Below are 15,755 nucleotides of genomic sequence, written 5' to 3' on the forward strand. Positions count from 1 at the left end.
TTGTAAACTAGAGGCAGAAGCCGTTGCCAAGGGTGGGCAGCCGTTACAGTTACCGCCAATCTAAGGGTACTCACTCTATGAGCAGGTTAATATTCGCTGGATAGTTAGTCAGGCACTACAGATTTTATTATTATTATTATTTATTCAATATTTAATTAGGTGCTTTTTTAAATATCGCACCGTACAATTTCAATTTACAATAAACAATTTAGAGTATTTTAATTCATTAATTTATGTTTATAATTTTGAATATTTGAAAAGCCCGTTCTCAAGGGCTATAATAATTGTAAATTTTTAGGTATTTTATGAGTCAGAGATTTCAATGTCAGGGGGCTCAGGATCGGAATCAATGGAAAAATCGGATGATGGAGGGGAAGGGTTGAAAGGAACTTTGGGAGAGGAATTAGGATCAGGATTATGGGAGCTCCCGGGAAGCCCCTGTGGTTGTGAAATGTCTAGCATTTCCTGGCATTTATCATTATTTTGATCTGGTTGTGTTCGAGTCTGTTTAATATTATTTGAAACTTTAAGTGGTGATTGTGAAATTTTAATTTGTGTCGTTTGAGTATTACTTGTCTTTTCAAAGGATTCAATTTGAATTGCTCGCTTAAAAGCTTTGATAGTAAGAGGTTTTCTTGCTTTGCCTATTCTAGATAAGCCTTGAGAACGGTTTACAGGAATTGATTCACTGATTGAAGTTTTCTCTTGTCTGGTAGAATTGATATTTTTGGATGAAGACGCAATTTGGGAATAAGTTGAAGTACTTGAAGAATTTACCTCGGATGACAAAGTTTTTGTAGGAGCAGTGGACCGTCTCTTCCTCACTTCTTCTCTCGCCAATGTGTATGGTATTCTCAAAGTAACTCTCGCTGCGTTGATCTCATTTTCCTCGATGTACCGAGGACATTGTTTGCTGTAACTCGGATGAGGTCCGTTGCAATTGATGCATTTAGGAATGAAGCAAGGGTAGTTGAAATCATGGGGGGCTTGTCCGCACACTCCACATGTTGGTCTATTATTCCCAGACTTACATCTCTTCTTCGTATGTCCGAGCTTTTGACAAATGCTGCACCGAAATGGGGCCGGAATGAAGATCTCTGTAGATACTGTGAGATACCCAACATCAATTTCTTTGGGACAAACAGGAATGCTGAATGTTAGAATGTGTGTAGGGGTATCAACCCATTTGCCATTCTCTTTCCTCTTCAGGCGGTGTACAGCGGTCACTTTTTGGTCTTTGAGTTTCGAGAGAATCCGGCTTTCATCGACCTTCATTATCTCTTTACAGCGAATAATTGCTTGGCATTGGTTTAGAACACCGTTTTCCGAAATGGAAACTGGTTTCTTATCATCTCCTATGGTTTTTGTAGCTTGCAGGGCTTTGATTTGTTTGGCGTTACTGGTTTGAACCAGAATATCTCCACTTTGCAGTCGTATTGTCTTCTTGAATTTCTCTTTCGAGATCGCAAGAAGCCCCTCATGTACTTCAAACACATCCATGTTCTTTACGGCGTCTCCGCTGATAACAAAATATTTTTCGCTTTCAGACGAATGCGTGAAATAAGAGTGGCGAGAGGTTTTGAAATTCATTTGCACAGATTCAGCCAGGGTGGGCATCTCTCCACGATGAACCACGTTGTACATGTTGAATGGATCAGGAGGGCCGGGCCCCCCTGAAGATTCACTCATTTTTCACCTTCGAGCTTAAACTTTTCTTATATTGTCCTTTGCAAACTATATGAGTCTCAAATTAATCCAACTACTTATAAAAAAAAAAATTAACCACCAAATGAGATAACGTATGGGAGAATAAATTCACAAAAACGTCCGCTTCTGATGAATGCCAAACCCAAACTGACTACAGATTTTAATTGATGGCGGTTTAAAAAAAGTCAAATTGGCAGCAATTACCAGTTTTGTCCTCCAGTGTTAAGAAACATCTGGCTATCTAAAATCAAGCATTGTTTTTAACAAGAGAGATAAAAGAAAATTATTTTTCTTCAATTTTTATAAAATTTAATTCAAAATGATTTTTCATAAAAAACTTTTTCAGAATTAGTTTTATTAGAACTTTATTGTGGTTTATTTTAATCATCTTAAGTGAACCTTCGGCAAGGCTTTTGACGTTGAGGCTCTCATACAACATGAGGCACATTACATTCTCATACATCCATGCTTCTTACATATTTTCCCTTTATGATCTTTCCCTTCCGCTCTGAGTTATATTCCATTGGCTTTTTGGGGAATTTCATGTTCCTTTAAAATCTTTTCATATAAATTCCTCACGGAAATTACACAACGATATTAATCCCATGTAATGTGTTATGTGTATATGGTGGTAACTTTTATAACACAAAAATCAATATAAAGTACTATAAATTGAAGGTATAATATGCGGGAATACAGTTCTTGTAATATCTTGCTTTTTTTTTTGAATGGGAAAAAATTCGCCAGGACGTGCGGGTGGAGGGATGTAGTGAGTACAACACCGCCTAATGTCCTTTACTTCCCACTTTTTTTGCTTTTATAATACTTTCAGTGCGAAATAAAAACAACCCCCGTGTGCCCGATCGTATTGTTTAGCAACAATACGCGCGGGGGCGGTTGATTTTGAATAATTTACGCATAAACATTAATGATACATACATACAGTAATTATATTTATATTTACAACATGAATTCTTGGTGTCTCATTATTCGGCATTAGAGAAAATATTGTTTAGCTTCCTCACACTGAATTCCTTTCTCCTCACCGATTTTCTCATCCCTTTTGCTGAGGTTTTTTTTTGTTTCGTCGCAGGGACAAACTTATATGTTTATTTATTTTTTATTATACGCAATAAAACGCGCGCAATCAATGCCCACCAACACACACCTGGCTAATTTTCTTTGAAAAAAAAAAAAGAATTCAATATAATTCTTTTTATTACAATCAATAAGAATTAGAACATGGAATTCTGTGATTAGTCATATTTTCTTCCATTTTTTTTTTCTATTATTCATTCTTTGTAAAGAAATTCTTTGCGGGAATAATAAGAAATCAGCTACAACTTAATCAATATTTTTTTTTTGAAGTGTGGGGCTTTGTTGTTTTGGTTGAGTGTGAGAAAATTGTCGTTATGAAAAATGATCTGTGATACAATATTTTCCGCCGACGGCAGAGAGTTAATTTTGTAGCATAAAAAGTTTGCAAACTCCATTAACCCACTTTCACAGTGACTCCCCCGGTTTTTTTTGTCGTTCTCACTCACTTTCTTTCTATGCTTAAAGCTACAAAAAGCCATATGCCCACCATGCGAAGAAGCATAAAGGGCTGATAGCACGGGGTGATAGCAGCTACATAAATGCAATAAAGGGTACACACCGAGTTCTGCTCAATATAGTTATTAATTTTATTACAATTCCCAGTGGAATCAAACCATATTATTGCATTTTGTGCCGAGAGCGGAAAATGCGTGGGTGGTTCTTCCTTGTGGTGTGAGTCGTCTGTTGTAGGAGGAAAAATTGGAAAATAAACTCTTCAAGTACAACGATTGTATCGTGAAAGCGACGTTGTGGCAAACAATACCATGTTATTGTTATTTTTTGAATTGATTTTAAATTGTTCGTTTCAAATGCATTTTTCTTTCATTTCCACAGCTATAATGTATGAGTAGTTAATCCTATATCTATTTTAAATGCTTCATCTTTCTACTGAGCTGTATTGAAGATTGTCAAGTTTAAAATCGTTCGCAAGTCAATTTTTAGGCAAAATCTCTCAAATAATTATTGCTCAAGATTTTTTGAAATTTATTTTCTATTCGACTTTTCTGAAAATAAAATTTTTAAAGCTATTTTATGCTTAAAGTCAACAAAGAAAATTTTCAATGTATTACATAATATCAAATGGACAAATACGTGTTAACCCTTTTGCGTTCTTTGGGTCATACGTACACCCAAACGTGAAACGGTCTATTTTCTCAACTTTTTAAGAATTTAAAGATTTTACTAAATCACAAATGCATTAAATTCACACAAAAGAAAGGATTAAAATTGTTTAATGAATTTTAAGAGCTAAAAATTGGAATCTGGATTTGCTTATTGTATTTAAAACAATCGGAAATTTTTTTGACATTTAACGAACAAAAAATTAGTAGGTACCTACTTAAAAGTTTTTATTAATATTCAAAACTGTGGTATAGTGTTTGAATGATTTGCTAAAAAAATCAAAATATTCGGTAGATAAACATCTCTTAGCTTTTAGTTATAAAAAGACACAGATTGAGAAGTAAAAGCCTGAAAAGTTCTAAAGCAGAGCCTAAATAGTACTAAATTCAAGCCGAAAAAGTATTAGAGTCAAGTCTAAAAGGAATAAATTCAAGTAGAAAATAAATATTCAGTTTGTTTTCTTAATGCTGACAAAGTTTAGATTGAGAGCAAAAACCTAAAAAGTATTAAAGTCAAGCCTAAAAGTATACTAAAATATAGACTTAAACTGTTACAAACCAGCTTAAAAGTAAAATTAAACTACTAAATTCATACCTAAAAGTTTGTTTTTCGGTTTTAATCCTAAATAGGATCAGATTGAGGAGCAAAGACCTACTTAAAAGCATTAAATTGATTAAATTCAAACTGAATAAGTTCGGTATAAGTTATATTCCTGAAAATGTTTTCTAAATACTGTTTATATAGGCTTGAAGAAGAGGGAAACCAGCACCCTCGAAACGTCGCGCGTTGAAATAAGGTGAGAAAGCGAACTTTAAGTCATTTCCGTGTCGAGAGTATTCGGATTAATATCAATATTGGGATGATCTGCTAAAAAAAGAAAATATTCGGCAGATAAATTCCTTGAATAAAAATCAAATAAATTGAATTGGCCGATCAAAGTGTTTCTTGTGTTTTTTTTTGTTGTTGTTGTTCTTGTTGTCTTAATATGTTTACTATTCTATCTTTGAGTTATTGCGCGGTCATTTATAAACTACGGTTTTTTAGACCTATCTGGGTTAAAGGGTGGGATTTAAAAAAAAAAATCAAATAAATTCAGTGAAAAGGAAAGTTTTAAAACTTTATACGCCGAATTTCTAGAATTATTTTTGGTAAAGAATTAATTTTTCTAGACAAGTCTTTGAGACAAATCAGTCTTCGCTAAAAAAAAACTTATGGGTATATCAGGGTTAAAAAGTAGGGATAATAACTATTTAATCGTTAACCTAATTCACCTTTTTCTTTTCATTTAATTTTTCATTTATTTTCCTCGCATAAAACACTTTTACATAAATGATGTAATTAATAATGAAAACCTTTTTGAATTAAAAAAAATACAACTGAATTTTAAATTGCCGTTGTACGTGATTTTTTCCAACCTATTTTGGAATCCGAAATTTTCTTCTTTCACCCTTTATTTTGGAAGTTGGGGGGTGATGGTGAAATCCCACAATCGTGAGGCAATCCAAAAATTGGGGGAAGTTTCATCCATCTCTGTCGCTGAATCCTCTCGTGTTGCCCAAAGTCTTTGGGGGGTATGTTGTATACATATGTATGTAGTGTTGACTTTCCGACTCGATGTTGGGAGTGGTTTGTGTAATTTATATATTGGGGCAGCAAAAAGATTCGTGGTGCGGGCCCCGTGTGAGAACAAGCCATCCACACGGAGGGATTCACGAACAAACAAACATGGCCACTAAAAGCCATCGTTGTTACCCAAAAATACATCAACTACCTACTTATAAATGATGTTGGGAAGTTCAATTTTTTTTTCTTCTGCTGAGGATTTACTTTCCTTCCCATTTGGAAAATCGACATTGGCATTCATTCGGTAGATTTTACCTCAATTTTTTTGCCATTCTCTCGTCCATTCGTTCACTTGTTGGTGGTTGGAAGTGGTCGATTGTAGGCAAACGGGGGTGGCTAGGCTATATGGCTAATGACTCCTCTTGCCGTGTGAATGACGTCGAAGTCTTTAACCCAAATACCCACCTTCTCATTAATTTAAGTCCATTAAATCACGATAATTTCATAGAAGAAAAAGTGCACAGAAGACAAGGCAGAAGATCGCCTTACGGTTGATTCACAAGGAATCAAGTAGCAATTTCCTGTCACTCTCTCAGAGAGGGAAACTTGAGATGATAATACAACTGAGAAAAGGGTGGCAGGGTGGGTTGAAAAGGGGGAGGAGATCCGTCACCTGCTAATGCTAAATTACGACACCAATAATGAGGAAATGTGTGACAATAGAGAACAATTCTCCAAACCAAAGTCCAATGACGAACCAAAAAGATATATCCCCATGAGGTCATCAATTTTCACAAAACCCCAGAAACCTTCGCAATTGTTCCTCATACTTTAATGGGGCTTTTGGGAATTGTGTAGCGTGACAAGGAGAGTACAATATATGTATATTTGGCGAACATTTGGAACTGACAATGAATTTTGTGGGTAAAAGCTCAAGTGGCTAAAGTGTCGACGAATTTGTAGAGTTCTTAATGAATTTATAGAGCTTTAAATTAATTAAAATCAAAACTTAGTTTGAAGTGTTTTTGATATAATACGTGTCATGATACAAATAATTTCAATTTACAACTTTATAATAAAATCAATAGAAAGTAATTTTCGTAAAAGAGAAAATTTTCCCCAAGAAAGTTTTCCTTCCAAAATAAACCACAACCAATACCTAGTTTTTACGAACAGATTTTTTAAATTTAAAAAAAAAACTACAAAAGAAATTTTAATAATTTTCCGATGATGCATTTGGCATAGAAAATTTCAGCCAAGCATACGAGGAACTTTCTCAATATCTGTCACTTGGCATGAGTTTGAGGGAAAATTGGAAAATTTCTCAGTGGTAAAGAAGAAAACTATGTGTACATAACACATGAAAGTTACAACCACTGAATGGTTATGTACTTGAGTGGTTTGGGGGATGATTGTTGAGGAAAGCACAATAGCAAACATGGTGTGATTTCCACGAACGTACCGAGATTGAAATCCAACGTATTTTTGGATAGCAATACACCTTCGGTTTCTTTGCATTTCACCTCCCCCTCCCGATCACCTAAGAGTCGCGCGGAAATCACTTCTCACATCCCGTTTGCGCTTCACGTGAGTCAATCAACATGAAAATATGACTTTGGGGAGCACATGTGGGGTGGAAATGTAATAGACAGTGAAGAATGAGGTCGTGTGTAACCATAAGAGAATTTTAGGTAAGACGTATTGTACGTCTTCAACCTAAACTCATGAGAATTTTGTAACATCAAAGAAACATTACCTAAATAAATAATCCTAAATAGTAAATTGGGATATAAGGTACGCTAAAATATTCCAAAAGCTCCCCCAAATAATTCGATTTTCTCTTAAAGGAAAATTGGAAAAAGGATATTGAACGTTATTAAGTTAAAAGCTGCGCTAGAGGAGATTTGGCTAACTTTATGTCCATCGCGTAATATTATCTTGATGTCAAAGTGTGTTGTTAAGGGTCGTTAATAGAGAAGCTTTCCTTGCCAACACCACGGGGTTACATTGTAGTGTTGGGAGGGGTTTAATGTCTTCTAATAGGTCTAATACAGTAAGAAATTTACACAGAAAAAAAAAGTAATTAGTAATATTTGTTGGTAAAAGTTAGTATATCGTAATTCTTTTACTTTAAAGTTAATATTTTTGTCACCAGAAAGACTTGTAATTATTTAATCTTTTACAAAATTTAATTTTTAACGTTGCCTTGACTACATTAACTATTATGTAGTACAGACAAGTTAAAAATTGAGTCACCATAAGGTAAAAGCTGAGTCTACATTAGTTAAAAATTGAGTCTACATTAGTCAAAGGCTGAGTCTTAATGAGAAAAGAGTTGAGTCGCAAAAAGGGGAATTGAGTCTCAATTAGTTTTTTTCTGAGTCACGATTAGATGGAGCCTTCTAAAATACCATTTAATAATAATAATAATAATAATAATATAATTTATTCATCTCAATATTATAACATATTTGAGAGACTCTGGGAATCTCGAGCCTTATTGGCTGTTTGGACCCCTTCCCCTTTCATCTATTTATTCATACACACTTATCCCACATATTTCGACATCATCAGAGTCTTCACGGTATCAAAGAAATCACTCAACAATAACAGTCTGACATTACACATTTCCACTGGACATATCAAATCACTAACGTTATTAACAATTAATGGAGCGAGGTAGTTCATAGATCTCTTGAAGAGTTCTGAATTTGGCCTAGGGACGATCTGACGTGTCCCCCTCCTTGTCATGTGCTCTGAAAAGTAGAAGGAGTGACCGACACCACGTCTTGTATAGATTTCCACGATTCTATAGACGTATAGATGTTGCAGGGGGAGAATGCTCCACTGCACAAACAGGCACTTGGTATGATCCAGGCGCCTGGCAAAAGACATGGCACGAATCGCTCCCTTCTGCGCCACCATAAGAGGCCTCCTGTGCACTTCACATGCGGCTCCCCAGAATTGAAGTCCATATCGCAGCCTTGACTCTCCAATTGCGAAATAAAATGCTCTCAGAAGCTCCGGCGAACATAACGACCTCAAGGCAAACACCTGCCGGACCAGCGACCTAATGCTGCGCACAACTCCATCTATGTGGGCGCTCCACCTTAGGGAGTCATCTATAACAATGCCCAGGTATTTAAATTCCTTGACATTGTGAATAGGAATGCAGTCGCCATCACACCTCTGGCAACGCAAGCCGCAATCAGGAGAATGACAGATCAAATTCGGCTGGTCACTCGTTCCAAACCACATTGCAGCTGTCTTGCTGCTGACGAGAAGTCCATGGTAATCCATCCACCTTCTTATTTCAATAAAGTCCGAATCAATCATTCTAACAATTCCGTTCACTGATGGGCCCGTGTACAATAGTGCCACATCATCGGCATATGCCGTCATTCTGGCCCACAGGCTGCGGTCAAGCAGATTGTTAAGATAGATGAGAAATAGGAGCGGCCCTAACACCGATCCCTGAGGCACACCCGTTTCGCAAGTCCTCGGGCTACTCAACGTGTGCTGGCCCAACGCAACTCTTTGTCGACGGCCCAGTAAATAAGACCTCATCCATTCCAATGGGGCACCTCGAAATCCGGCTTCTTCCATTTTGTCAAGTAGTAGATCCTGTCTTACAGAATCAAATGCTTTTGTTACATCCAGGAATACAACAGCAGCCTTTCTCCCTTTCGCAACATTCAATTCTGTATGCAGTAATCCAAGCAGCCGAGCGATGGCGTCCTCACATCCCATACCGCGCCTGAAGCCAAATTGATTCCGCGAGAAAAAGCCATGCAGTGTGAGAAAGTCAACAATTCTACTATGTACCGCCCTCTCCATAATTTTCGACGCTGCCGAGATCAAAGAGATAGGTCTATAGTTATTCAATTGATCCCTGTCGCCCTTCTTGTGTATTGGGATCACAACTGCTGTCTTCAGAATGCGAGGAAAAACTGCCGTCGTAAATGACCAGTTAATTAAGTGGGTGAGTATGCCAGCAATGTTGAGCGAGGTCCTCTTGTATATTCGATTGGATACTCCATCCAAACCTGGGGCTGACTGGGTTTTGAGGCCTCCGATAATCCCTAGCACCTCGCGCTCGGTTACTGGACGGAGGAAAAAACTCGCGTCTATATGAAAGTCCGGCCAGGGAGCAACGACATCCCTGACCCGACCAGCCGTGAGGTCCTCCACAATGCTGACAAAGAAGTCATTGAGCTCCTCAGCCTGTTCGTCGCGCTCAATCAGCCGCTGTCCCTTTCGTGATATTATTTCTTCTATTCCTCTCCTCTCAGACTCGCGACCTGCCACTTCATTCAAAATCTCCCAGCATCTCTTGTAGTCCTTTCCCGCGTTTTGGAGAAACTTTTACCAAATTAACATCAGTTTAGTTCATAAGTTCTCATTTTCAACAAAAATATGAATCCGATGGACTGGACAGTTTTCTTTTTATAAAAGATAATTAGAACAATATTTTTTCAGAGAAAATAATTTTTTTTAACCTAATTTACAAAATTGTTGGTTTTCACTCCAAAAACCATATTTTACCAACATTTTACTGAGATATTTGAATCTTTAAAATTTACAATTTTCTCATAATTATTTTGTAAACGCCATAAATATGTCAATAAATTCACTAAATTAGCAATAATTCACCGACATTTTAGCTAGTTTTTTTTTTTAGTTTAATTTACTTATATTTACCCATTTACCAACAACATTTTTCTGAGTACCAAGCAATAGATCTCCTCAAACCCCGGTCCATTTGGTAAAAGGAAGCAAAATGTCACATGGGGTTTCCCCACTGAGAGTTCCCCGTTCCCGTGGTTTAAGCAAATGGGTGGGTTGGGTGTCCCTTTCACAGGATAAAATATATGGCAAAGAGATTGTGTCTGCGTTCGTACAAAAGGATTATTGTATGATGCAAAAATTATCATATGAAATCCCTCTTTCGCTTTTAGAAATCATCCCCATTCAATGGAGCAAATCACGTTGAAAAGAATGATAAATCGCTACAAAAGGAAATTTTATGTGCTTTAGGATACGGTTCTATGGGGATTTCCTTACATAGGTATTCTATCTATTTTAGTTTAGGGGTGTTAATCTGATGAGAAGGTATTACTTTGAAATATTTTCTCAGAATATTACGTAATATTGGCTTCTTGGTAATTTTAGTAATCATTTAAAGAAAGAGATTAAAAGCACGATGGATCGGTGAGCTTTTACAGGCAATAAGTTGCATAAAAAAAGAGAGCAATAAGTAAACAATTAACGTATAGGAGAGAACCTCTTTTTTCGCATATAATCCCTTTAGTATTATTGCCAATTTATTAGCCAATGATGTCACTCAATCGAATCAATTTTATACCCCTAGCCAGCAGGCTGCTACTCTCTGCATCGGTTGTATGGTGTTGTTGTGCTACATATCGATATAAAACAACTTCCCACTCAGGCACCACTGTGTGTGGAGAAAATGCGGACGGTGCGGGGTCATACAGCAACCCTGGGGGCGAATGTGGTATAAGGGTAGGAAAATTACACAGCGTAAATTCACTCATACTGACTAAAACACTTGTTGCACACAAAATAATTTGAAACATCAAGAGGAGGCACCATCGAAAGCTTTCGCTCTATCCCCCTTATTTTATTAAAGCTCTCTATGAACGAATTTTCGGATCGTACAAATTTGAGGAAATCCACCCGCACACAACAACCGCCGTTGCTGGCAGACATTGATGGCTCGACAATTTGATTTCACTCCACTCTCTGCTAAATAAATCAGCATTTTCACGCTCACATATGGATGCTTGATATGACGTTTTTCCTTTCTTTTTCGGTGGAGTGAGGGGGAGGGATTTTCGTGCTCAATGATTCATCTTATTTGAGATTATTTCTTAAGGTGAAAGAACCAACTTTACTTCGAGAGAGGAAGCCTAAAAAAATATGTCTAAATTTATCTTAAGACTAATTTTTAATGAAGACAAATTGGGGTTGATTTATCAAGACTTTTCAATTTTATTGACAGGGTAAAGAACTTTTAGCCTAGACACAATTCATGCTATAAAATAAGTTTAGATTTTCTGACTGATTTTATTTTTTAATCCTATATAAGGAAATCTTTAAACTTCCTCTAGGTTTTAATATAAAAATGACTGTGATTGATAAAGTAAAATAAATAAATAAAAATTGTTCGATTTGGTCTGTGTCTAGGTTGCTATAATATTTTTTCATGAATTCAAAATCTTACAAGATGTTTTAAAATTTATTATTCTTCAGTTAAGCCTGTATTTAATGTCGCCTAAATGTTTTAAAACGATTGAAAAACCCCACAAATCTTTTTTTTTATACATGACAATTGAGAAAAGGGCATGTCAAAAAGCTCTACCTGGCTGGACTTTAATTTTCTGATATTTTTTTTTACACATTTTCAGACCATTGTGAAAAAGAAATTTATTAGTAACTGATTCTTTCAAAAATTTTCTGACCTTGCTTTTGATTGCGTAATAAATGTAAGAAAATTATAGTCCAGCCGGGTAATTTTCGACGTGATTTTTTACGCCATGTAAAGGAATGCAATAAATGTATTTTTTCATGTTTTTTCTGCGTGTTCAGTGTATAAACATCCTTCTATTCAAACTACTAACTTACACAAAATGACATTCCAGTACATTATTTCCCCAGGAAATCCAGGAAATAACTTATTACAAAATACTACGAATTCCCTTAGCGCTCAGAGTGAATGCAAAATGTATAGGAAATTGCCTTCATTTGTGAATAATAATTTAATTTTTGCAATGTAATTCAAGTGAAATTTGTGTTCTATAAATAAACAATTGAATTTTAATGACAAATTTATCATTTTATACATGAGTTTGATGTGAAAATGATAAATTAGTGTCTCAAATTCATTTTCATTTCAGATCAGCTCACTCATCGTCAAAGTGCAGAGATTGTGTCACGATGATGGAAATATTTATCATTGACGTGTGATAATTAGTGATTTGTGTCTTCTGGGCATATACACAAAGCGCTGGTGCTTCGTGCTAATTTGTTCCACAATGCATGAAGAAGAGTAAAGTGTTGGGGGTACCAAGAACAAAGAGAATGGTGTGAAGTGAACAGGAGAAAAAAAATTGATTTTAATTATTGTGGAATAATTGAAATTTATTTGTGTGAATAATGAGCAGTCAGCGAACTCCACCGCATAGTCCGAAGGCGCCAAAAATTCAGCAACAATCCTGGGATGATTGTAACACCCCACCCATTGATATTTTTGATCCGAATCACTCATCACCCCCACAATCGCCTTCTATTACCTTTGAACCACCGCCAAAGAGTCCAAAATCGCCAAGGTGGGATTTGCTTAAACAAAAGAATTTAAATTTTAAATTCTTTATGCTAAAATAAGGAACTTTAATCATATTTTGCACTTTTTTTTTGCTCAGAAAACTACCCACAAGTCCGATAAAAGGACCCAAATTCGATTACCCTGAAGCAAAAAGTCCAACAAGTAGCATCCATCGGTCACAGTACAGTTCACCTCATTGCTCTGGCTATAACTACGATGTACCACCATCGCCACGAGGACCCTCGAAATCCCGCAAATTTATCTACGATGCTGTTAGCCCCAAGTACGAGGGCAAAGGTAAGGACGATGTGAAAAGGGAAAGCAACAACCCCCAAAGTGTCTCCCCTTATCGTTTCATAAATTCAATTTTCTCCCCCAACAATTCACTTTTCTCGTAACATCGCGAAATGCCTTTCGAAATTTGCATTGCTGTCAGCAGAAATTCCTTCAAACAAGAGGGAAGTTGGTGTGCGGGCGGGAGGGAAAAGAATGGGGCATTTGCATATTCCTTTGATGTGCTAAAATCAAGGCTGAAATTCACATTATTCACCCCCTGAGTGCCCATATAAGCATTGAGAAAGGCACATAATTTTTTTTGTTTATTTAGTTACGAAGAAATGCAATTTTTAAGACTTTTTATTCATAAGATGCTTTTTAAGCAATATTCCTGAAATTCTTGCTAAAATTAATATGATTGTTTAAAATATTCGCTTCAATACATGCTTCAATATGATGAATTTTTCATTATACTAGAAGCCACTTTCACAAAATAATAAGAATATGCTAAGAATATTTATAAATATTAAGAATATTAAGAAGAAAATACAAATATTCGCACAATAAATAAAAACAACCGAATATTTGTTAAAACAACCGAATATATTCGCTAAAATAATCGAATATTCACAAAACAATACGAATGATCGCAAAATAATCAAATATTAATAAAAAAAAAACAGAGTTATTCTGAATATTCAAAAAAACAATCGAATATTTAGTGAACCATAATTTAAAAATATATATAACGAATATTCAAGTAATTAAACAAATATTCGTTAATAACTACAAATATTCGTAAAACTATACAAAATGTCCGCAAAATAGGAATATTAATAAAATCAATCGAATAATTCCAAAAACAATCGAATATTCGAATATATTCATCTAATTCAAAAATTAAAAAATATTCATTTAATATTCATATTATTCAAAAAAAATATTACGAATATTCAGGTATTAGAAACAAATATTCTTTTCCCTAGAAGTAGGTATTCGTAAAATTGTACAATGTACATGAATTTTTACGAAATGAATTGAAAACTTTTTAAAGAATATTCTTATATATAATTAGTTTATTTCTCGAAATATTACCTGTAGAATATTCTCAACATTTGATGAATAATTTGTCAAATACTTTTCTCAAGATAATACAACTCTGCTCAGTACAAAAAAAAAAAAAACAAACGATACGCAAAATATAAGGAATATTTTTAAAATATTAGGTACAGAATATTAGCAAATTTTTATAAATATTCGCAATAGTTCGCGAATATTCTTTAAGTTTTGCGAATATTTATGCATATTCGTGGTTTTTTAATTGTTATATCCTATATTTCTGTCTCCAGAAAAGACTTCTTTCTATTTACCTAACAGGTGTGCTTATAGTAGAGCCCGTAGAACCCGTGTCTATTGTCCTACGGCAATATATCTTGATAAAAGTTAAAGTAAATGCTTGAATTTTATTTAAATTAACTTATGTTTTTGGCTTGTTTAATGATACCCATTTACGTTAAATTTCCCCACACTTTTAATTGACTAAATTTATCTCGATGATTAAGTTGTTCTTTTAATCGTGGTTTCACATCTACGCACACCGTGTAAAAGCCTCCACGTAATGCTGCAAAAGACGTGGCAGCTATTTTAACGCTTCACCACATTTCACTGTAATTTCTTCTTGTCGTCTCATTTTTCTCACCCACCCCCAAACCACCTTTCTTTTCCCTTCTCTTTAAGCATTTCTACACCCATTCTTTCCTCACACAGAGCTTTATTTTATTAAAGAAAATAATTTAAAGTTTCTCTTTAATTTATTAAAATTTTTTTTTTTGCTCAAGGGGTGGTTTTAGATTTAAATTAAAATTTAAAAAACAACTCACATCCCCTTTTGCGTTGTTTTAGGCAGAAAATTTGATTTTCCTGCCGAACCCTTATCACACGAGGAAGCCAATTTCAATTGCTTCGACGGCGGCAGCATGAGTAGTGGGTGTGGGGCACAACCCCCATCACCAGCGGCGCACTATCGCCGTCACAATGGGACCAGAAGCAAGAACTACCCCATGAGGGTGTTTGATGTACGCGGTGGCGGGGAAAATGGGATGGATTTCAAATACGACGCCAAACGCCATTCCGTCGTGACGGAGTCCACCCTTTCGGGGGAATCGGAACTGAGTACAGCCACAACGGCGATGTGTAGTAGCACAGATTGTGGGCGTGGGGGTAGTTTAACAAAGAGTGAAAGTAGTGCCCTGACCGATGAGACAGGTGCCAGTAAGATGGGTACATCGGATGCAGCAACATCCAGGCACAACTCAACGGAGGAACAGCAGGTGGTACAACAACCAGACTCCCATCATGCACGCAGAGGTAACTCCAAGAGGCGCTATGCCATCAACATTACCCCCAATCCAGGATATCAGGTATGAAATGCATTTCATCTCCTGTCTGTCTGTTGCAAATGAACTTTATTAATATAATAAAGTGCGGAAACTCCCTACTTAGGGTTTCATTTGTGGCAAAATGCACCCTCAATGTGCGTGGGTTGTTGCATTATTATGAAACTGATATTGCTTCTTTATTAATTTAACAAGAAAACGTTTCTTTGTGGCGTCTTCTCTACGTGAACGCTGGCAAACTAATTTCA

The 15,755-nt window shown here is 35.8% G+C and overlaps 1 protein-coding gene across 3 annotated transcripts in view; it reads left to right on the forward strand.

Moving 5' to 3' along the window:
• The window catches only part of LOC129795941 (uncharacterized), a 53,928-nt gene that overhangs the window by 10,231 nt on the left and 27,942 nt on the right, over positions 1-15,755 (forward strand). For 2 of the 3 annotated variants that reach the window (XM_055837507.1, XM_055837509.1), the window contains exons 2-4: positions 12,408-12,839; positions 12,933-13,132; positions 15,014-15,531. In XM_055837507.1, the coding sequence (XP_055693482.1) occupies positions 12,667-12,839; positions 12,933-13,132; positions 15,014-15,531 (891 nt within the window). In that variant the 5' untranslated portion in view covers positions 12,408-12,666. The remainder of the gene's footprint in view (positions 1-12,407; positions 12,840-12,932; positions 13,133-15,013; positions 15,532-15,755) is intronic. The other variant, XM_055837508.1, reaches the window with a different exon arrangement.

The sequence above is a fragment of the Lutzomyia longipalpis genome, chromosome 4 (assembly GCF_024334085.1).
Source record: "Lutzomyia longipalpis isolate SR_M1_2022 chromosome 4, ASM2433408v1".
Taxonomy (NCBI): Eukaryota; Metazoa; Arthropoda; class Insecta; order Diptera; family Psychodidae; genus Lutzomyia; species Lutzomyia longipalpis.